This window comes from Pleurodeles waltl, chromosome 9 (genome assembly GCF_031143425.1).
Source record: "Pleurodeles waltl isolate 20211129_DDA chromosome 9, aPleWal1.hap1.20221129, whole genome shotgun sequence".
In the NCBI taxonomy this organism is placed as follows: Eukaryota; Metazoa; Chordata; class Amphibia; order Caudata; family Salamandridae; genus Pleurodeles; species Pleurodeles waltl.
This window is the reverse complement of record NC_090448.1, coordinates 502,219,390-502,244,324: the sequence shown is the minus strand read 5'-3', so window position 1 is coordinate 502,244,324 and position 24,935 is coordinate 502,219,390. Positions and strand designations below refer to the sequence as shown.

Genomic DNA, 24,935 nt, shown 5'->3' with positions numbered 1-24,935 from the left:
AGCAGACATAAGCCGCACCTTACGCCCGTCATTCAGACCACGGACGTTCCAAGTGACACAGCAAACCGATGTCACATCCCCATGCACCATCGCATCGTCCTATCAAGTGCATCGCACAGCCACAGCATCTCACCATAACCGCCAACTACATATATGAAGAAGAGAAAAGGGAAACGGAAAGGAAGAAGAAAAATAAACCAGAACCCAAACATTCCCATCCCCCACCCACGCAGACCCCCCAAATGGGTCAGAGCAAAGAACCCACCCCCCTTAGAAACTATAACCCCAACCATAGCGAATAGCATAAGAATAGGACTCATCCAAGGGGCGCGGCCAAGCCATCCATCCCGCCACCCCAAACGGGACAGGGGGAAGTGGGGCAAAGGGCCGATGAACAAACTAGACATCAGAGCGGCCAATAGAACAGATAAGACAGTGACAGGGCACCCCCACAACAACGAAGAGGCATCCCCAACCAGCACCACCCATTCCGATTTAGTCATCATCACTTAATGCAGCTCTCTCAACTCCGGAGGCAACGAGGTCTCCCACCACAGTTTTTTTAGGCACCGTTTTAGCAAATTTAGCCACCAGTTTCGGGTCCGTGAAAAAATTTAGTTTGCCCTCATGCTGTACCCTCAGTTTCACAGGGTAAATAAGTGAGAATCTAGCATCTGTCTGGCTCAGAGTGCGTTTAATTGGCAGAAAGGCTCTACGAGCAGCCTGTACCCTGGGGATGTAATATGGAAATATGCTCAGTTCAGAGTTCTTGTAGATCACCGATCGCTGCTCCCTGGCCAACCTGAGGACAGTATCCCTATCACAGCAGTTCAGCAATCGGACAATGATGGGTCGTGGCGGAGTACCAGGCGGGGGCCGAGGTCCCAGCGATCTATGAGCTCTTTCCACTACCAGCAGAGCTCACCAGGGAAGAGGTCAGAAAGCATGGATTCTACAAAATCCTCCATCCTACCCATGTGTGTGGACTCCAGAAGGCCAACAATTTGAATGTTATTGCGGCGCGACCGTGCCTCCAAATCCTCATTTTTATTACGTATAACTTCCAGCATGCGCTCCATACGCAGCAATTGTTCCAGGTCACCTTGACGTTGATCCTTCAGCTCAGATATACACATCTCCAGATGGTCAAACCGGGACTCATGATCATCCACCCTAGCCTTAATTCGATCCAATTGCTCGGTCAAGTGGTCAAGCTTAGCGTCAATGCCCACAAGGCTGTTGTTGAGATCCAGGAACATAGCCTTGACCGATGCATCTGGAGCACCCTCCTCCGCAGGAGCCTCCCCCTGGCTGAGAGGCAGACGTGCCACCCCTCTTCCTTCCCCCATCAAAGGTGAGCTTTGCCTGTCTCTGCTCCGCCTTGCCCATCCTCTGCGACTGCCAGGCCCCAACAGGCAGGAAACCCCCCACGACCAGATCAAAAAGCCAGCGGGCGCGAAAGATCATCACACCAATGAGCGTCACTAAGTTCTCAGAAAAGTAGCGTGGTACAACCCCACCAGGGCAAAGAGGGGCACCCAGGCCCCCACCACAGTCACTCCGCCTACCTAGGCAGGACAGCGCTGAGTCCCAGCTCGCCAATTGCAGCCTGCAATCTCTCAGTTATCACAGCACTCAGGGCACCTACCGGGAGCTGCCGGGCACCCAGAAGTCAGGGGTCCAACTCCTGTTGTGATCCCTGCACAACCGCACCGCACTACCATCTACGGAGCAGCCAGAGGGGTGGAGATCCAGAGGCTGAAGCCAAACCCCACTGCTCCCTCAGCACCTCAAACAGTCCCACGGTCTGATCCAACCGGCGAAGAGACCCCCCCAGCCGATGAGGTACAGGGTGCACCCACACACAGCAGCAATTACCACCAGGTCTCCAATCCAGGTGACAGGATCCACCCCTAGGAATTCCTCAGCCCCACCAGCATTGCAGGCAACAGCAGCCAGCCACCAGCCCACCGCAGCACTGCCAGGTCAGTATTGGGGGCAGAGAGAGCCCCCCACTCAGGTCAGAGCTCCACTTGCGGGGAGGAAATGCCACAGCAGGCCAGCCCAAGACCTCTTCCTCCCGCCTGCCTCAGCCGGGACCGCCGGCGCAGGGATCCAAGGGAGGCCGCGAGACCGTGATCCGATCCGACCGCTGATCCGGCCTCAAGAGGGAGAGCTCACCGCTCCCCTCTTTTGTCGGGCGCCGCTGAGACAACAGCGCCGCTATGCCAGCGGGACCCGCCGGGAGAGTTAATCGCCCCCGACGAGGCGCACCCCAGAGAGCCGCAGGCCCGCCTCGCCTCCAAGTCCCAGAGAGGCTCCCGAGCCACCGGGCCCATCTCCCCCAGTCAGGCGATACTGGGAAAACAGCCCCTGTGAGACCCGGCGTGGGAACCACCAGAAGCAGTCAGGGCTCCGAGGGGCCCCCCAGTGAGAATGTGCCTGAGTCAGCCGCTCTAAACAGATAAATTCACGGATGAGGCCCTCAGCCCAGCAGAGCCTCACAGAGTGACGGCCATCTTGCTGGCAGGCCTAGCCACCCCCCCTCTCTGCTTAGGACTTTAAGGCTATGATCTTGATGTTTCAGAAGGGATCTCCAAATTCTGGTCCCTAAAGTCCTCTGCATTTTGCACCTGCATTCTGCTGTTGCTTCACCATCAGTGGCACATGCATGCATTCCAATGGTGCCTCCATTTCTAGTAAGCACTAGCTTTGTGGGTTCTCACAGATGCCATTTGGATTTCCCTAGAAAAGGCTTGAAACTTGAGGTGATGGACATCCTTATGTGTGAGAAGTTCTTCTGTCCTCTACCAGCAGTAGCCACAATGGTGAACAATACCTTCTTGTTTGTCTGGGGAGCCATCTCAAAGAACTGTAGATCAGGACCTCTGCTCTGCCTGCCCTTGTTACCTCCTGTGCCTCTTCCTCTCTTAGTAGGAGGGTCAGGTTCTGTATCTGAAACTTCTGAGTTGCCGCCTTCAGTCCTAGTGATTAAGGGGGCAATTTAAGCTGTTGCGACCTGCCTGCAAAAATTGTGGATGTCATTTTGTTAGTTCAGTGTTCTTCTACAGGTTTGTCTATTCTAGTTCTCTTTTGTTTCTTGGTGCACTGAAGCAGATGTTGATCCTCACAAGATATGTGTATCCGATAAGCTGCACTATCTCTTTCCCTGAAAAAGCTTTGTTATGGGCAATATTAAAAGTTATTTGTTTAACTCTATCTGCCTTCCTCGGTTTCTTGGATCTTCCTTCACTATTTAAGTGTCCTGTTTTTGGGAGATTTCTGAAGGGGTTGACCCATTTATTTTCCCTTTCCCCATTTGTTATGCCACAATGGGATCTTGGTTTGGTGCTACCTTTTCTGATTTGCTCGTCTTTTGAGCACATCCTTAGCTGCCCCTTGAGGTTTATTTTTTCCCAGGCAAGCTTGTCCTGCTGACAAACGGTTCCTCCTGTCTTGTTGGTCAGTGGATCACCCTGCCAACCTTTTACCCACCCCCTCATTCCATAATAGAAGAGGACACGTTATATTGTCTGAATCCTTGTAGAGCTCTTAGCTTTCATATTGAAAGGACCCATTCATTTTGAGACGATGACCACCTTTTCCTGGCCTAAGTATGCTTCATAAGAGCATCAGAAATTGACAATTTTCTAGCGGATCATCTTGTGCATCAAGATCTGCTATGACCTTGTCAAGAAAGATCCTTCAGAAGGCATCAAAGCCCATTCCACTAGAGCAAAGACTGTCTCTTCAGCATTGTCTCAGGCCCTCCCACGTTAGACATTAGCCAAGCTGCAGTGTGGGCTTTGGTCCACGCTTTAATCAAAGATTATCTTGACTCTGAAGTCTGTAGAAATCTCCATTGTGTCTAACTGGTGTTGCTGGGCTTCATGGTTTGATCATATCCTCAAATCCACAACGGAGAGGTACTACATCAATATTGGTTCAGAAGATGAGGAATCTGCAGGTAGAAATATGCCTTGCTTTTCGTAATGATCTGTCTTGTGAATACTGTTTACTTGCAGATGCCTTACAAATCTTGCTCACCTCCCCCTTCAAAGCAGTGGTCAAACAACTGTTAATAAGGTCCAAAGTTAATTTGGAACACTTCAATTCTGTCAGTCCTATTGATCTCATGTCTGTGTGTATAAACGAATGGGAAACTGACATCAGTGTGCCAGGCTGGCCTCTTTTAAGGCTTTGCGATGTCACCTCCGGGCTGTAAGCCGAGACACCACCTATTGTGCAGGAGAGCTGTTTCACTTTTCCTGATTCAGTCTTATGCCTAAAGAAGATTCAACAAATGAGGAATCTGCAGAAAGATAGTTATCAAATGTAAGTAACTTGTTGAACAATATAAAAAATGTGAAGGCAAACCCTCTGCTGATGAAATGCTCAGTAGTTTTAGGAAAACCTACTACATGCAAAATCCAATTATAATTTCCATAACGTTTTAGATAGTCAAGTGATGGGTGGTAAAAGACTGTGATTTATGGTAGAAGGACCAACGTGGTGCTGGGTAGTACTTTGTTAAAAGCAAATCAAATGTCTTCTTTCACCTTTCCCCCACAAAGAAATACATTGTACTCTGCTGCAATTTATTTGCAATTCTAAATGGAGTTGCTTTGCATGTTCACATGTACTTACACAGCCTGCCTCATCTTGTGCATGGTTTCAAAATATTGCAGCAACAATGAGTCCCCCGAAGCCACACACCAGTTTCACCCGCGATCTTGGTTTACTTTGGAATGTCCTTTAAGGTGCATTCTTTGAAACATTATCAGTTCTGAGACTGCCATCTGTACTGATAGGGCGTCTCAATGCATCTTGTTGGAGTTACTTCCAAAAACTATGTAAAATGGCTTCACTTTTGTCTGGATGTGTGCTTATGGCCGATATATTTTCAATGGCATAGACTTTAGCTTGCCAGGTTTAGATACCAAAAAAGATTTTCCATCTTCTTCCAAAAGGGAATTTCGCAAAGCCCATAAACTGTGTTTGTACTTCTTAGGCACACAATCCTGTGAGTTCCTTTCTGCATTTACAAAGATGTTTATATTTGATCATGGCAGCAATATTTGCTATGGCTGATCCTGCTTCGTTTAGACATAAGGTCATAGAGCAATATCATCCTTATCTTCACTATTCTGTACGCATACCTGTATTTGAATAGTCGGATGAAAATAAACTTACGTTAGCAGCCATCTGAATTTTTAATACTGCCTATAAATGTGGGTATAGAAGTGCCAGTCCATCTATCTCCTAAACTCTAGTATGTGGCAGGGTTTGTTTTGTGGTCTGAGGGGTCATAACCGAACTATAGTGTTTACTAATGGGTCAGTGCTTTCCGTTTTACAGTTGGGTGAGGGTGGGGGGGATCATATGACTACTTTAAGTGTCTGTCTAGCTTTTTGTAGCATCCTGTAGATAATTAGCTTCTTCGGGATCCAATAGCGCGGGGCATTGCAGTTCTTTTTGTTGCTGTTGATGTGTTGCCAGAACTGTAGCATTACTATATGAAAATATTGTTTCTATTTTATTTTAATCCTACACTGCATATTGCAATGTGTTCTGGAGTTTTGCTATTAATGGTATAGTTTCACATCAACTCTATAAAATTGACATCTTATGCAATTGCATCAGGATTCTTGTTTAGCACAGATAAATGTTAAGTTGATTTTCTAGTTACTTTACTGTTATTAAATTGAAATCAGAGATTTAGAGAGCCTAACATCTACACCCGTGGACAACATCATTTTAGATTCTATTGGAATGGGCTCCGTGGAATTTCATTACTCTGAATCCAATGTTTTATATTGAAGAAATAATCTACCTCACAATATTGAAAGCAATTTTGTAACTGAGTGAAATCAGTTTGTCTGGGTATTTAGGATTCTGCCCTTCTTCATTTGTATTTATGTGCCAAATTTGAGATGTCTCATTTCTTTCCAATTGCTGAGCTACATCTGAATAAACACTTCTTTGAAACCTTTTGGTTCTCACTTTCCTTGAATAAATAGAGGACTTGTAAGGCCAGGAAGAATATCCTTAAATTGAAATCCACCAAGTAATTGCTTATGCTGATAAACCTGCACTGGATCATTACTGGCTATGAAACTTTGTTGATGCACTCTTATCTACCTTGTGTGTGTCACATGGCTGTACATGAGGCACAGTGCAAATAGCTTTCATAGTAATGACTGCCCTCCTCTCATCTACGCTGCTGCCAGGGAAATACAACATAAATTATCTAGTTCTCTAAGACATGTTAGTAGCATTACAATGTTGTGTGTGTGCCATGAATGCTCAGGTTCAAGCTTAGACAGCTGGATAAATTAACAAAATGATCACAGTTGTAAGGTAGGCATCACTTTTTTGTGGAAGCATACACCTTCTGCCCAATCAAAACATGTACTCCCGGCGCACAGCATGTGAGCAGAGCCAAAACCCCTCTCTAGTTATACTCGCATAATTGTCTGGTGACAGCTGAGCTATCAAGCCAGACCATAAAAGAAAGTTGTTTGGTGGCATCTGTCATGACTAAACTTTACACACACCAGCAACATATTTATGTACAAGCTTCCACTTTTGAACCTGAGCTAAAATGGATAGATGACACCTAATGATATGCTGTGTAGTACCATTGATACTTTTAAGTAGTAGAGACCAAGTGCATAAATATAGAGTAACTGGTAATGCTGATAAACTGGTATATTTTTAAGTTCACCGATGAAATGCAATATGGAATGACTGAGGCAATTACCAAAACGTAGTCCTAGTAATCATTTTTCATTGAGCGGTCGGCCTGAGATCGACAACATTTAAACATGTGTTTTATTGGCAAGAGGGGCGTTTCACTAACCTCCGAGTTTCTGTCTTGATATATGCACGTGCTGCTCACCCTGAAGCCACTTACCTAAAAACCAAATATAGGTTTTTATTCACCAAACTCCCATGTCTAGTAGTAACATCACACACATTTTGGCTCGTAGCTGACTTTGTAGAACGGCTGCTTAGCCACCACCATAACAACTTTAGGAAAGGGCTGCAAAGAGTGGAAGCCAAAGAGAGTAAATACAGCTTTAGTTTACTTTCTATTCCTCCTGCTGTCTTCATGGCCCCTGAAAGCAAGGATGACAGAGACAGTGGTATGGTTACCAGAAGGCAAGCCTTTCACAGTTGAGGTCACTGAAGCAAGGTTATTGATCTGTATAAGAGAGAGAGTGACAAAATCTGCAATGTTTTAATTGTTTGCTGTATAGCTTATCAGCATGTCATAAGTGATTTTAAATAGGTGTTTGCACTGTATTAATCATACCCCATTGTAATCGTTCTGTAGGTCACCCTTGAACAACTCGAGGAATTCAGGAAAAGCCTGCAAATGCTTCAGAAAAATGTTAAAATCCATGCCGATGCTCTGGATACAACTATTCTTTCATGCAAAGAAGAAGAGTCCTCAGAATTACTCATGGTAACTGCACAAAATTGCTTATGGAGTTATTATATTGAAAACCTGCAGTTTATCCAAAAACATAATATATGCCTTTTCTGACCATATATATATATATATATATATATATTATAATATCATATAATATAATATATATATTACCTAGTGCCAGTTGCCACTAGGCAATTATAGTTAGGACCTAGTTTCTAGAGAAAGAGTGTTTTTTGTTTTGCTAATAACTTTGGCACCATTTGATGAATCTTCATGACATTTTCCAAGAAAATAAGACGCTCACTTCAGCTGCTGTCTGGAAAGGTGCCCAAAGGTAACTACAACTCGTGCCCTCACCATGCACTGCTAATTACCCCACAAACATCAATGATAATATCACTGTAATATTTGCAGTAAAGTTTTTTGACAAAAAAACTGCATGGCTAGGGTGTGAGTTATAGTTACTTGAGATACCTCTAACTATAACTGGTGAATTTCTATGGTTTTGGTCATTTAAAATGTGAGCCTAACTATTACGTCCCTGTAACCTTTGGTTTTCAAGTGATATATTTATATATATATATATTCCTGTTATTCTTTGCCCAATGAGCCATATCCTACTGCCAAACCACCTACCTTCTCCTCCAACACCAGGAATGCCATCCACAGTATTTCAATAGCCACCGGATGCACAAATGAAAAAAGCCAGGAACATGCTTAACATCCTATCCTGAAAAAATATAGATCGTTTTAGATGCTCAGGCCTTAGGTGCTCATCCTTCAAAATACAGTCAGCCATTCTCAACCAAGCTTTTTTCCTTGACTTTCACTCTGGCCACAAACCTGAATTGGATACAATTTGAAAGATACATTTCCTTCCCATTTCCATCTGTCTCAGCTTAAAAACAGTGTTAATGGCAAAATGTGGAGACACTGTCATTACACACATGGGCAGCACACTGCTCGTCCTTCAACCTTGTAACCAATCTGTTCCACAGGGTCTCACTGAGTTTTCACCACCATTTCAGCTGACTTTGAGTCATATGGCCCTCAGTGCTGACCAAATCCTTCTGTAAGCAGACTTCAATTTTTAAATGCCCTCCAAATCGTCCGGGCTGATAATGTTAAAAGCAGCACAAGACAAAATAGATTAAGTAGTGTGAGCTGAGTGCTCTCAATAAACGCTTAAATGTTGGATGTGTCTCAAAATGATTGCTAATTTTGAAGTTATCATCCTTTGAGGAGATACAGCCAAAACCATGGAGGAATTGTAGTATTTCATAAATGCTTCATACCAAATGCGGAAAATATTGCTTATGCATGCATAAAACAGTTCATCTAACAAACAAAAATGAATATTCTTAGAAATTAAATTGGTGAAATGAAACTCATCAGTTACTGTACGCTACAAACCACTTGATGGTGATAATGGCATTTTCTGAAAGACATCAAAGTTACGAAGGCTTTCAATTTGCTAGACATAAGATGATTAGTCTCATGTTTGAATCTGTACATTCACAAAGTAGCATAATCATGCACTGCCATGGTAGCCATTAAAACCTGGGAGGGATGCTGAATTGTCCTCAGATAGATAATAATTAAAGTAGGTCAGGCAATAGTAGTGTGCCCATATAGTCTACAGCTGGCAAGAGAACAGCAAAGAAATCCAAGAGACATACACAGTATGGGTCACATGAGAATCAGTACTACCTCAATGTGGGATTTGCTAATACAGTTACTCACTCTCATTAGTAATAAGTCTTCTTGGTTGTGAAGTAACTAACCTAGCTACAATTGTGTAGGCAAAGCCTTGTCATTCTGTCCACGTAAATGTGTCTTCACACAAAAAACGAATATGTATCAATTTGTTTGATAACTTAAATTGGAGTTATTTTGTTCCACTGCTTGAGAAACACATAGCCAAGTTCACTGAAAATTAATTATCAGCTTTTTAGGAGGAGAGACATTCAAAACATACACACCTAATTTCACTTTAAGAAATGGAGGGCTCACTAGCAAACACTGATGACATTCTACATTATTTAGATATTGATCCATTTCAAAGTCCACCATAAAGAAAAATCCATATTCGTGGTCCTTGAGTACATTTTATTAATGCTTTCCATCAAGCTGCTCCGATGGAGTGAAAACTGGTGAACAGAAGTCTTGCTTTTTAATCGAATCATGAGGACTAATCTAAAAAGGCGCTATATAAAGTTAATAACAATGACTTATGCGTTGTGCTATATGAATCCCATGTAATGATTATTTAGGAGAGTTTACAAAATTACCTCTGCCACTGAATTAAACATTTGAGATCAACATAAATATCTGGTTAACAGGTACTCAGTCATGTCATGTATTACACAAAGTGCAAACGGGGTGGGGTTTGATAAAATTGTTATCTAGCACATTTCAGAATACATTGATGTACTTCTTGCTTACATCTCCACAAGTTTATCAGCTAGGATATGAGACAAAACATATATACTGAAAATATACTATATGATCCCTTGACAATCAAATTGCACTGTTTTGATGCCTAACGTAACTTTTTTTAAGCATAGGTTAGGTATCAAACTCAGTTTCCTTTTTCCTAACCATGAAATCGGATAGTCTTCATGAGCACTGAATATGACAATTTTCTCTTCAACATGAACAACAACCAGTAGTTGTGGAAACCAGGATGAATAATTAATACACTTGAACATTTAATATTTGCATTGCATTAATATTTGCCATTTTCAAATATTATTTAAGTGCTGACACCTGGTACAGCTGGATAAAAAAATACTAGATACCATTGCACACAATCTGCATGTTACCTATCTAATCTAAAGTATCAGTTTACACTTCTTTAGATTTCAGCACAATAGCTCCATGCATTGTCCCCGTTTTGAAGAAAAACTAAGAGCGTGTATTAGAAGCTTTCAGTATTTAGATGTTCTTTGCAGTAAATATGCTGACCTTATATTCTTATTCGCTGTCAGCAGCCCTTCAACGCCATTTTAATCCAATCCAGGCCTAATTCTTCGTAGTTCTGCTTGACAGCCCTACACCACTACCTTACTGAAGCCGTATTCCTCACCATAGAACTTTTACAAATGCCAGAGCATATTTTCTTGGTGCTAGTTTCAGAGTGTGTACTGGGTTTCCGGTCAATCCAACATCACCTTCCCAATAACCCCATGCTGTGTGCTCAAATTTTTAAACTTTAAAACAAGTTAGTTATTTTTCACTATCATTAACAACAATGCTGCAAGCTAGCATTGCGATGTAGGGGTCACTATGTTGCTGTGGTCTTCCCAGCGTACCCTGATTAGCTACCTAAAAATAGACACGGGGTTGTAAACAAAAATCGGAAAAGCATATAATTGATAATATTAAGTGTACACTTATGACGTAATTGCCACTTGCGTGACTATTAAAGGAAGCAATTGTTTTGCAGTACGGCCTAGAATACTGTTGTCACTCAACGATGTGATGAGTAAAACGTATGTGAGTTATTTCTGCATCCCATTTGTCATCCAGTAATTGTTATCAAGCTCGAATAGTGTTTTTTGAAATGCAACCATTACTTGTATCTTCTGAGCTGTTGAGTGTTTTGCTTTATTTTACATTACTTCAATTATACTTGTCTCCTTGTCTGTCCTGTGGCTGATAGCATAAATTAGTACAATTAAAATGAAACTCTTTCACAAGGTTTGCAATTTCTCCTAAGGGAAAAGATGACAGATATTTTAATACTGCCGCTGATTTTTACGCTACTGTTATATGCATACCATGTTGTTTGAGATGGGACGGAGGCTTCAAAATCGCAGTAGGTACTTTAACTTGATTTTTCGAAATTGTTTTCTTATAGAGACCCATGTTGGAGCTTGTGGCATTGTCTCCCGACGTCGAGAATTTAAATGAAATGAGCTTTAAGCTGTGTCTCAGTGACGTCACTTTGCGAGATTTACAGGATCTGAACCGACTGTGGGCTCAGAAGACTACAGCTGCATTGTTGAAATGCAGGTAAGGCAATGAATGAGTCACTAGCTGTTTGAAGTCGAGGGGTGCAGGAAAATTATTACTTATTATATGTTATTGCTATATTAGGAGTGGGTGAAAGTCAATATTTTTTTATTAAATGTATATTTATACTGCATAGTTTTCGCTCTGCAGTAATATGTGCCAGGGGTGTCGAAAGTAGGTCCAGTAGACCCAGATTCACATCAGAGTTTTGGAATTCTCAAAAAACATGAAGATACACCATGTATAGAAAGAGAACTCATTTTTCAAGAGGGGTAATTAGTGCTCGTAATTTCACATTTATTGGGTACCTTCGATGTATGTCAATCCCTCTGGCACTAGACCTTGTGACCAGAATGTGGTTATGAACTGAAATTGCCCTTGTCACTGGTCACACCACATGTTAGTTCCACAGAATGTACACCTGCAGTGGGAATGTTATATATCCTACTGACAGTCGCCAGTAGGTAGTTATAGTTAGGACCATGTTTCTGTAGAAAAAGTGGTTTTAATTTGTCTATATCTTTGCCACCATTTAATGAATCTTCACAAAATTTCCCCAAAAAATATGGCCTGTTTATTCTTGTTGTGCACAGGAAGTTTTGAGGTGATCCGTCAAGCGGGGGATGAGAAAAAGGGGGCTCAAAAAACATTGCATTTCCCATGGTAATTCCCATAGGACCTGTTAACATATCTACAGCCCGAACCACTGGGCGGAATGACACCAAACTTGGCAGAAAGCTAGCTATTTGGTGTAAATCCGTTCAGTAGTTTAGGAGATATTTAAGGACAAATAAATTTGTATATCTCTTGCCGCGATTAATATTTTGGCGAATACGCGTGCGAAAAGAAGCATTGCAATCGGCTGACCACAACCTTTCTAGAAAGTTGGAACTGCCATTTTATTTCATGGGACACAGTCAGTGGGGTTGAAAATATAAATTGAAAGCACCCTGACCCCAGGGGTTAGATATAGGTATGTTTTAGGGGCAAATGATATGTTTAATATAATTTGGTGTCACTGAGCAATATTCAGGAAAGTTCGCAAATGTTCACAGATTTCTGCGAATTATTTGCAGAATATTCACAATTATGGAAACTTTTTAAAGAAAAACCACAGGCTCATCCATACACTAATTCATTCACTCATACATTCATTCAGAGGCTCATGCTTCCACTTACATACCCTCTCAAACAGTCATGCACCCACTCAGACCCACTCATAGAATCACACTCCCACTTTCAGACCCACCGAGAAACTCACATACCCACTCACACACCCACTGACAGAGACAGGCCCTGTGGCCAACCTGGACTGTGCGTGGCGCGGGGTGGGTGGTTATAAGGGCTTGGCTGCAAGGCCTGGCTGCAAGGCCAGGCCTTGCGACCAACCCCCACAGCGCACGGCTGAAGGAGTTTGGAATATTGTATAGTAATTATATTTACTTTACACTAAAAAACATAGAAATTCACTGAAAAAAACAAAGGTTACAGGGACGTTATAGTTAGGTTCTGAATTTACTCGTACAAAACCATAGAAATTCAGCAGTTATAGTTAGAGTTTTTTCAAGTAACTATAACTTGCGCCCTAAGGTAACTATAACTCATGCCTTTGCCATGCACAGCTAATTACTCCACGTATTATGTCATTGATGAGATATTGTATGGCATCTTTGATATCACTGCAACATTTGCAATAACATTATTGATAAGAAAACTGTGCATGGCAAGGGCACAAGTTATTGTTACCTAAGGGCATGAGTCAGTCTGCTCATTATAACATTGGTAACATTATGACACCCCATTATCCTACACTATATTTGCCAGAACAGTCCTATGCTGGCTGAGCAGAGGGTAGGTTAAATCCTGATCTTGTCAAAGTGAATAATTCTGGGGGTACGTGGTTACACCCTGATGCAGTAGAGGTGGAAGAAACTCTAATCTTCTTTGAGTGTTGAGTTGTGGAAGGCTACGGGCTGGTCCTGGTTGAGTGTATGTCATGTGGAGGGGAACGGGTAGTTAGTGATCTCTGTTGGGTGAGCAGGGAAGTTTTTGAGTTATTTGAACACATGTGGAATGTATTGCTTAACTGTGTTTTACCATCTTACATCCCATTGGAGTATTGAAATTATGCAGAGAGAATGTTTGTTAACTTTTCTGTTTATTTTGATGGAGTGGTACTTGTAATTTTGGAGGACGGTTGATGGGGGTGTTTTGCTGTTTTCCGTTCTGTTGAATATTTCATTGTTTTCATAAGGGGGAGATCTGTTGTGGCCTCTTTCTATCTTATGTATTCTCTCTACTACCTTAATGTTCCCTGCTGCTCAGCTAGTGAGTGAGGTCATTGTATGGTTGGAATGTTGAAAGTGTTTGTGCTTGGATGAGTGGGCAGTTGGAGTGAGAAGGGTTGTGCGGCAGAGAGCATTAATGTAGTGGGAGAATGCATAAGATAGAAATATGCCACCGCACTAACCTTAAAAGACAACAGAGGCTTTCTATCAGCAGGGATATTTCTGTACAGTGACCACCTACATCAGCAATCAGCACAGAGCAGATCTTCAGGAATAGACAAGAGTAAGGGTCTGCACTAAGACCCCAGTCCACAGGTAAAACCTGTTAATGACAAGCATCCCTTTGTGGACTAAAGTCAGGAACCAAATCATCTTTAAAGGTACATTCTATTTTAAGTTACAGATCCAGTGCTTTAAATGGAAATACAAAAGTGCTGAATTAAAGAAGTGCAGGCACTCAGTACCTGACAGTACCTGCCCATTTAAAGCACTGTACAAAGCAGCAGATTAAGAGCTATTTTTCTTTGGGTGACAGAACTAATATTGCTATCAGGAGTAGCAGTTTTAAAATCTAGTCTGCTATTCTTTAAAACCACAGGTTGAAAAACCCATGCATCACAGGTGCATTCTCTGTTGAAGGGTGTTTTCATCCTTCTCATCATGTCTAGACCTGGCATGCTGTTCACAGTGGCGACTGCTTTTGATAACAAGTGGTGGGGCAGACAGCACTGGGGAAATAACTAAAATAAAAAGTACAGGGGAAATAATGGGGACAAAAATATTAAAGAGTACTTACCTGACGCCGCCTCAGTACTTTTCTGCTCCTGTACCAATTTCCAACTCCCTACAGTCCATGGGCTGGCACACTGCACAGGCTTGCAGACTCCAATCCAGAAGCTGAGCTCATGCTGAGTATACTATTACACAGCATGAGAGAAGCAATGTGATTGGTCTGAGCTAGCTGGTTTGACACTCGCTTTTCTCCAACCAGCTTGAGTTGGAGAAATCAAAGTGCGCATGTTGGTTTGGCCATCCCAAGACGGCCGCCCAAACCAATGTGCGCACTTACAGTGCCCACTACTCCTCCCTGCTGTCAGGATGGGCCCGCCCTGCCTTAAGACTCTGCTGGCTCTGGTTCAGTGAAAAATAAAATGATAATAAAATTGTTTTATTATCCTTTTATTTTTCAAATTTCCTCTGTTGGCTCTCAGCATTGTTCAGTTTAAGGTGGTTACTGTGGAGTCCGTTCATTTGGACATTTCACTTGTCTGATTAAAAAACAAATAAACGCAGTGGCTTGCATGGATTTTTTATGCCAGACATCTAGTCATACTCTCATCAATATGACATTCTACTGCCCTTTGTGAAACAATTTGTACATCAAAAGGAGATCGTCGGTTTCACACATTTATGCCTCCTCACAGATAGGTACTTGGATAAGAGCAACTAGGGGACCCACCCAAATGCCTATACAGTCATGTCGTCCACTAATCACTTTTGCAGTGCAGTGTGCCAGAATGATTTCATCTCACAATAAATGTTTATATGTACTTAAATCTGCCTGTGTTTGTAGAAATGCATGTTTGCCCCATCTCGGTCTTACTCATGTGTTACATGCTTGCTAGTGTACAGTGCCATGTTTGTCTTTGTTCACTCTGGTACAAAAGAGCTATATGATGTGTGTGTTAGAAATGGGGTCTCTAATTGGCAGAGGTATACACCCTTGTCCAAGTAGGGACCACAATCCTAGTAAGGGTAAGTCACACCAAATCCCAATTATCCTGTGCTCACCATCTGGTAGCTTGGCACTGAGTAGTCAGGTTTAACTTAGAAGGCAATGTGTAAAGTATTTATGCAATAAATCATTCACTAACACCGTGGAAAACACCACAAAAATACACCACACAGTTTTAGAAAAATATATGATATTTATCTGGTTAAATTACGGTCAAAACGATAAAGATTCAATAAGCACAAGTTGAGATATCACTTTTGCAAGGTTAAAAAGAGTCTCAAATCTTAGAAATCAACAGTTGTCTCTTGTTTGCACAAAGTACTTGGTTTGCGTCAAAAATAACACGCACGGAGACCGCAGTGGAGGAGACGTGTGGAAAAATAAGGTGTGTGTCAGATTTTCTGACGTGGCACAGACAATGCGTTGTTTCTATCCACTTTGCAAGAGACTTTACGACGATTTCCGGCACGGAGTCTTGGTTCCTCACTGCGATGTGGGGATCTTTTTTGATGCCCAGGGATGATGAGGGGAAAATCCTGGCCATGTGTGAAGAAGTCACAGGTGTTGCGCCGATCGGGTGGGCGATGCGTAAAATGTTCTGTCGCACGGCAGATGATGCGTCGATTCGTCACTCAGGAAGTCGGGCTGCATCATTCCAGTTCAGCTGGGCGTAGATCTGGTAGGGCTGCGCGGCCATTTCTCAGCAACAAAAATGGCTGTGCATCATTTCCGGCAGGCTGTGCATCGATTTTTGGTTCACAAGGAGTTTACTGAAGAGATGAAGTCTTTTTGGCCCCGAGACTTCAGAAAACAGGAGGCAAGATCAAGCCAAGCCCTTGGAGAACACTTCTCAGCAAAGTCAGAGGGCACCAGGGCAACAGCAGGGCAGCAGTCCTTCTCAGCACAGCAGTCCTGATGAGCCCTTTGGGCGGCCAGGCGGTTCCTCTTGACAAGTTGCAGGTTCAGGTCCAGAAGTGTCTGAATTGGTGGGGTGAGGGACCAGGTTTATATACCCAAAAATGCCTTTGAAGTGGGGGGAGACTTCAAAGAGTGATTTTGAAGTGCACAAGGTCCCCTTTCAGTACAGGTCTGTCTGTCAGGATCACAGAAGGGGGTTTAGCAGTCCATTGTGTGAGGGCAGGCCACTAGCCTTCGAAATGTAATAGTCAGGCCCTCTACCCTCCCAGCCCAGGAAGACCCATTCAGTTTGCAGATGAGTGCAGGTGTGACTGAGTGTCCTGTGTTTGTGGTTGTCCGGGTGAAATGCAGAAGGAAGCTGTCAATCATCCCGGCCCAAATGTTGATTGGAGACAGGCTGTAAGGCACAGATGGATTTTAGTGCAGAGAAATGCTCACTTCCTAAAAGTGGCATTTCTAAAATAGTAATATAAAATCCAACTTCGCCAATAAGCAGGATTTTCTATTACCATTCTGGTCATACTAAATATGACCTGGTACCCCTTTCTGATCAGATTCTACTACTCAAACAATATATGAGGGTAGCCCTAATGTTAGCTTATGAAAGGAGCAGGCCTCACAGTAGTGGAAAATTAATTTAGTGGTTTTCCACTACCAGGACATATAAAACGCATATGTACATGTCCTGCCTTTTACCTACATAGCACCCTGCCCTATCGGTTACCTAGAGCCTACCTTAGGGGTGACTTATATTTAGAAAAAGGAGAGTTTAAGACTTGGCAAGTACTTTTAAATGCCAAGTCGAAGTGAGAGTGAAACTGCACACACAGGCCTTGCGATGGCAGGCCTCAGACATGGTTAAGAGGCTACTTATGTGGGTGGCACAGCCAGTGCTGCAGGCCCAGTAGTAGCATCCAATTTACATGCCTTGGGAACATGTAGTGCACTTTACTAGGGACTTACAAGTAAATTAAATATGCCAATTGGGTATGGGCCAATGTTACCATGTTTTAGGGAGCGAGCACGTGCACTTTAGCACTGGATAGCAGTGGTAGAGTGTCCAGAGTCCTAGAGCCAGCAAAAATGAGGTCAGAAAAAGAAGAGGAGGAACACAAAATGTTTGGGTGTGACCCTGCAGAGAGGCCATTTCCACACTTTTTTCAAAATTTTCCAATAAGTGCCTCCAGGACTCGTTGTGATGTGTCTGTTTCAAGCACTGATAGATGCTCTAAATAACAGGCAAGTATGCCTGACTACATGTTGTATGTTTGTCCTGACTAACAGGACAGCTAATAACATCTTACCAAAGACATGGGGAAGTAATTGACTTATGATAACATCCTCAAACCCTTAGTGGCTACGCCTAAGAGCTGATACATCCTAACCATTATCAAGGTGTAGAGATAATATATACACCCCTGAACATGCATATGCACTATTTTTTGCCATACGAAGGCTCCCAATATTAAAGTGAAACTTTTGGTGGGGGGTCCTTTAGCTATTAGTATTATATAGGACCCTATTGGAAAATCTCATGAGTGCTCCCTGGTTCATAGCAGTCAGGATGAAACCTGATGATGATAATGCCGCTAATAGAGTGGGAGAGGTATACAAAAGTGTAAAGTACAGATAAACTAAACATAAACTCAGATAACAACAGCTGGAGCCCTCGTAATGTACTGCTAATTACCTCACATATTGCAACACTCATGACATCTTTAATAACTTCATTGATAATATCAAGTAATATTGGCAGTTAAATGTTTACTGTGAAAACTGTGCATGGCGGGGGCACGAGTTATAGTTACATAAGGGCACAACTTATAGTTACTTGAAATAACTCTAACTATAACTGCTAAATTTCTATGGTTTTGCATGTTTAAAATGACATCCCTGTAACTTTGGCTTGAAAATGCCCCCTTAATCTTTCACTGTGTTCTCAGTCAGGACTCCACACACACTGTATTGCAGCAATTAAACTGAAAAGAAGAAAGTGTGTGAGGCAGCCTTCCTTTAGTGTCCGTATATGGAATAATGTTTTGTTGAATGGGGAGAGTTGTTATTTCTTAGTTACTGATTATTTGCTACCTGTTGAGAGGTGATTCTGTGTCCTAGAGGGGGTCTGCTGGTTCTGCCCCTGAAATTTATAGCTGCTATGTGGAATACTCTCTCTACTGTCCATGAAAACTAAAAAAGTAGTACTGAAAAGTGGTGATCTATGCTGTACTTCTAAAGCAAGTAGGTCAAATGCTGGTACATGGTGGATAGATCCATGGCAGGTTTTCAGAATATGAATGGATTTTTTTTACATATTTGGTGGTTATCTTGAACATGTGACCTAGATCCTGCCCTTGAATACCCACTTGAACAGTCCTGCAGTAAAATCCTAATAATAATATTACTTCTGTCCAAATATGTTGATACTGTCGATGAGATAAGTATTAATGTTATGGCATCCCAAATTACAATAATTGTCATTTTAACTGGTAAGCCCCTACATTTCTATTGTTGCAGTGCAGTTCCAATCACACCTGGTGTGGGCATGTTTGCTCAAGCAAGATTAAGCAACTTTTTAGAAGCTGCACATTTTTTCCTTAGGGGTAGCCACTAGCTACTTTTGTGGAATTGTACTTAAATTACATTCACAGTTCACCTGCATTACTGGCCATGTGTGTTTTAGCATTTCCCATAAATGTCTCCAAAACTCCCTACCTGATGTGACATTGTCTTTAGACCTCAGGTACCTGTTTCAAAATTGTTTTTCAATGAGCAATCCCTTGCTGGAGATTCAACGTTGATCTGAGAAGACAGTGCGCATTCTTACATTGCTCGGGAGGGGGACTCCTGCGCTGCCCATGCCATGGAACCCCCTGTAACCCCAAGCACTTGTTCTCTGTCAGCCTTTTCACGATGGTTGAACCGCCATGAAAAGGCTGGTGGAGAACATGGTTGTAATCGGCAGGGTGGTGCTGACCATCAGATTCAGAGATCCTGGCGGAGACTGTGGTCTTTTGGCAGTCCGATTGGCAGACTTGTAATGTGGGGGTCAGACCACCACAGCCTGAGTCTGGCCGTCTTGAGACCGTCAGACTCGTAATCTGGCCCTAAGACTTTTTTTCAGTTCTTTTTCTCTCAACTTCGAGCGGGTCTCCTGCTCAGATCAACTTGCTGGTCGACGACGGTGGCTTGGCTCAGTGCGATGCCTCAGACAACTCCTGGAAGTCTTGTTGAAGATTAAAAGCTCCGGAGCCTCAGCAGGGCAAACCTGAAGCTCAGCCCAGGCCACTGTTCAACGTTGGTGGCTTGACTCTCGACAACGGGCCAGTCCACTTATAGAGCTTTTTAACAGAATTTCTCCAATTGATTCCAAACTTCAGAATCTTCTTCCAGAAGGTCCTTTTTGGGTCATGAAGTGTTCAGAACCACAATGCAAGGTTCTAGATGCTCTGAGTTCCTCCTTTGGTATTAGATCTAGGATGTCCACAAAGCACCTGGTCAAATCCTTGAAGGTCGACTGGATGCTGGTCAGCTGGACATGATGCAGGAGACTCTTGGTAGCTTCTTTGTACCTTTTGCTTACAGGGAGTTGACTCCAGAATCTTTAGAAGCAGGGCAAAATCCTTTTTGCGTTAAGCCAGGGTGTGCAGCAGGTGCAATCCTTCAGAGTGCAGTCCTTCTAGAAGAAGACTAGGGGTTCAGCAGGGCAGTCCTTATTTTTTTAAATTCTTCCAGCAGGGATCTGAGTTGCTGGGCAGCTCTTCCATATGTATCCAGGTTTCTGGGCTGGCAAGCAGGGGGCACCCTCAACCAGTGGGGTGCAGGGTGCCACCCTCTGTGGTGACATCCTGCAAAGCATGGCACAGTTTTGTCCCAGAACTCACTGTTTCTCAAACACTAATGATGGAAAATATCTCTCCTGAAGGTTCAGATCTGGCTACGCCCACCTACAGGTGTGGTTAGCTTTCCCCTACACTCCCCTTCCAGTTTCTCTCCATATCTAATTACAAGGGCTACCATCTGGCTGGGGGTGCAGAAAATGGGGGAGGTCTGGTTTCCCTGTTGGAAGTTCATGCTCAAGAGGTGGGTCAGTTGTGTAGAGCCTTGTATGTATGAGTCAGGAGCTTGAACTGACATATTTTCTGTATAGGGAGCCAGTGGAGTTCCCCGAGGTAGGGGGTGATGTGGGTTTGTCTAGGGAGATCTAAGAGAAGTCTGACTGCAGCACACTGTATGGTCTGTAGTCATTAGAAGATGTGATCTTTGATCCCTGTGTAGAACCCGTTGCATTAGTCCAGTCGGCTGGAGATGAGGGCCTGGGTTATTGTGCATTGAGCTTTGGGGTAGCTGTTTGAATATCTTGCGAAGCACACGGAGACTGAAAAAGCAGAAGGAGGAGACAGAGTTGACCTGATGCATCATGGTTAGCTTGTTGTCCAGAATGATGCCTCGGTTCCTAGCATGGTCAGAGGGAGTAGGAGTATGTCCAAGTTGAGATATCACAATCTTAATGAAATAGATATCGTTTCAGGGATCTTCTAAAGTCCTGGTAATTCCTTTCCTCCTACACTACTACAAGAAGAGAATTTCAGAGCTTGCGGTGCAGGACATTACTGACTGAACCAACACTCTTTAATTCTGAGTATGATGATGAAGTAGGTAGTGGTTGAGCTCCTAGTTCTTCTGATTTGTATTTTCTGACCAGCCATTGAAGGTATTTTAATGTGGTTCTTCTTCCTTTTAATTTTACAGTGAGCTTCAAAGGGATAACTTGGAAAAAAAGAATTTTGTCCAAAAGTGTGAAAGTTGGATGTCGTTTTTGGAGAAGATGGAGACTAGCTTGCCAATGGATATTGCTGACAATATTGATGGCCTTATGAAGCAGCAAAAGGCATATGAGGTATGGGTAGAAAATAAGCCTTTCCAATTGGTGCTGTTATTAATAGACTGATAGGTACCACCATTCCCAGATTTCACTTAACAGAGTGCTTAGTTAGTCTTCACGTATAGCATTTCTTAACCTGCACCATTGTTAACCTGCTTATGTACCAGGTCTTCTCCACTATCGGCACTTGGTTGTTACCATTATCACTTCATGGTCTTAGCACAATCCTGAAAATATCACTCAGCTGTGTAGTATGCTATAAGATTTAAAGAGTTCCCACATACAGCTGTTTGTATAGTGCTAATATGTGTTGGGTCTCATGCAGAATATCTGCTGACATAGTCAAGGTGGTATGCTTATGCTTCCTTCCATAGTATTTGTAGAATATTGGATGCTATTTGCATTTATGTAGCTGTCTGCTAGTGATCATGCCATAGGATACTGTCTATTATTCCCTTAACATAAAGCCGGTGCTGCATCTGCCTGTTGTTGCCTCATGTCTGAATAGTCTGATGAATCATTTCAAGAATCACCAAGAGATTGACACCGTGTGAAAATGTAAAATATAGCTTTCTGGCAATGTTGATACATGTCACAATATTAGCAATTACAAATTGTGCTTAATCATTTTAATAGTTAATGTGTTAACCAGTCTGGCTTTTGTTTCCTCTGTTGCAAATAGAAGTTCCAAGCAGAGACTGCTGTCAATCAACAAATTTTAAGTTCCCTTTTAACTAAAGCTCTTCATCTCCTGGAGACAGAAGAGGTAGAAGACAGGTACGTAGTTCCAGAATATTTATTACAAATTATTGTCAGTGGTCTAAGAATGCACTTTTACTTGTAAAAAATTACACTAAATTCAGGTGATTGGATGCTACAAAATTGTAAAGACCCTAACAAAACCATTTAGATGGATACATAAAATGTATAGAAAGTACATTATTTTTAAGACTAAACCAGTCATATTCATCAACTATTAACAAGCACAAAGTGCTGAAAACACATCCATTTTTGGACCTCCAACTATTTCATCTATACTGACTCTATATGATCATCTCTTGTTGTAAGCCACAATATATTGAGGGCATTATTAAGGTAACATCATGACACAGTAATTGCCTTGTAGCACCAGGGATAGCCTTCTATGGGACGGGAAAACGTTGGCCAGGGTGGAAGTGGACTTAGCAGTAGAAAGCGCCTCACACCTTTGATACTTGCATTTCATGTGGCACTAGCTTTCTGCTCAGTTGTTTCCCACCAAGCGAAGGATTACAACTATAACTAATTGCCATTGCCTTAGGTTAAACTGTGAGAACAGTATTATGCTATGAGGATGTACAGGTGGAGTCAGCTACTGACCCCATCCAGCAGATCTCCTGGAGGTGGGGAAGAAATTGAATAAATGCATCAGTGGCAGTTTGGAAACTATATGGGTACTTTCCTTACCTCTGACTATTTTCTGTGCTATGAGTCTCTTTCTACATGCTATTTACTAGCAAACAGTTACTGCCATGCCTCACCTTTTCATGTTTGTTACACCCCTGGTGTGGGTGGCAGCACCTCCACCATTTAAGTGTGCTGCTTTTAGTTTTTTTGTTCTGCATCGACCCTGCTAGACAAGGGTTCTCTCTGGCACTCTTGGCTGTGTTGCTGTGGTAGTGTTTCATGTTCTCAGTCTTTGATATTCTGGTAAGGACACCATCCACCTAGTGTCTGACTTAGGTCTGACAAAGAAATGTGAGGGTGGGATACAGTAAACTACCTTCCAGAGTCTTCACCCTTTCTGAGGACAATAAGAAACAGGTAAGAATATTCTCCCTTTTGTTCTAGAAGAATATAGATCACATCAATAGGCTCCCTCCATGCTGTACACTTAACAACCAATCTTTATAACAAATCTTGCAAACTGCACCATATGATGGTGATCGAATTAACCCCTGTGTTGTCCACAGACATAGAAAGGTGATATTTCACTGCATTTGGAACAAATTGCCAGATCCTTTTTTCTGCATTCTCCTAACTGCCTTAATGATTTCTGTGGCCCTCATCCTTCTACCAAGAATACAGCCACCCAATCCTATGAGCTAATAAAAGAAAACTGTCAAACGTTTTAGGGGCCTTTGAAATCTAATACAATAATCCTCATTTTAAAATGCCTCAAAGAGGACAAGGAAGTTCTTGTCCTCTATCTTATTTAACTTATGGCTGTCTACTTATGACATCAGTCAGTTTATGGTTGAGAATGAATGCTCGAGTGTCTCGGTTGCCTTTTAGTCCACCAGAATAGGGTGAAGACATCTGATTTCATGCAAGGTTGTAATGATGCACTCACTGGCAGAGCAGACTTCAACCAGTGGAAGTTATTAATGCAAAGCCTATAAATGACATACTCCATGAGAATACTCTCAGAACCTTGACTCAGATACTTTTAGCTTTGTTCATGAGTAATATGTTTTCCGATTGATATACAGAATGAGTAAGAGTCAAACTTCAGAGGGACATATTCACTTGCAGGTTGGCGTGCTGCATTGCCTTTCCTGAACTCTGGCCTGTAGGTTTTATGCCAATCTCTGCAGTTTCCACTCTGCCTGCTGTACACCAAAAGCATTAGCTTTCAGCATGTCTTAAAATTCATGTTCTACCTCCAGTAATTCAGACCTGTAGATACATTAGAACTCCTCGGATCTGTGTTTAACTGCACCTATGAGCTCCCCAGCAGGTTTAAACCATCTCTCATTTGTAAAGCAGTATGGGTTGTCCTGACAACTGTGTGAAACGTTATGAGACAATGTGCTTAGCTTTCACGGAAGTAAGGTACTTATGAAATCTCAGAACATTTTCTCCTGGTCAGACAGCCACTTTGTTAGTTTTGTTATTCGTTTAAAAAACGTGAATGTTTCTGAGTGCTAAGATGGCTGTCATATTCAGTATATGAGAAGACAACCTTACTCAGAGGGAGGAAGACATATCACCCAAAGAGTCAGTCAAACACGTCCGAAAGAAAGTGTACATGAAACTGCCAGGCTGTAGATGAAGTGACCCTGAGAAGGATTTCCTGGACCACATATGTGGCCTGGTTACACTTCTTGATGCAGACTTTCATAATTTGCAACGCTGGTGATCTTCCAGTTTCATGCATTGGATGCGGGCACTTTCCAAAGAGAGATGAAAGTATGTTTGCAAGAGAGCCCAGAGAACAAACAAACTCTAGTGCCTGGGGATCAGCAGGCAAACCTGTCATGGGAACTGACTTGAGTTTTCTCTTTCCAGTCCTCCCTCTACATGTAATATATTCATGCTTCTTGAAGCAGAAGGCTGGAGAACACAGATGCTATCTTTACACTTGTTACATCAGAGCAAATGCTAACATACATGGGATAACCCACAAATACCTAGATAACAGGGGCCCTGTAGACACCTCTGGGGCAAATTAGGGACCAGAGCTGTGAAAGAATTGCTTTTATCTGTGTTGAGAACTGGCCCTCATAGAGTAGTACTGTAATGAAGATGACAGATGAGGTAGTAATTGTTGCATCAATATTAAGGGATGGAGTACCAGACTGAGGAGTGTTTTGTTCCCTCCTCCTTAAATGGTTTGTCACCATGTTAGGGCTCTCCCCGCTTCCTTATTGCCGTGCTTGTGCCTGCTGCATC

The 24,935-nt window shown here is 42.5% G+C and overlaps 1 protein-coding gene across 9 annotated transcripts in view; it reads left to right on the top strand.

Annotated features, from left to right (window-relative positions):
* Positions 1–24,935, top strand: part of SYNE2 (spectrin repeat containing nuclear envelope protein 2) — a 1,823,309-nt gene that overhangs the window by 1,513,415 nt on the left and 284,959 nt on the right. For all 9 annotated transcript variants that reach the window (XM_069207355.1, XM_069207357.1, XM_069207362.1 and 6 more), the window contains 4 exons: positions 7,340–7,471; positions 11,304–11,458; positions 21,149–21,296; positions 21,964–22,058. In XM_069207355.1, coding sequence (XP_069063456.1) covers positions 7,340–7,471; positions 11,304–11,458; positions 21,149–21,296; positions 21,964–22,058 — 530 coding nt within the window. The remainder of the gene's footprint in view (positions 1–7,339; positions 7,472–11,303; positions 11,459–21,148; positions 21,297–21,963; positions 22,059–24,935) is intronic.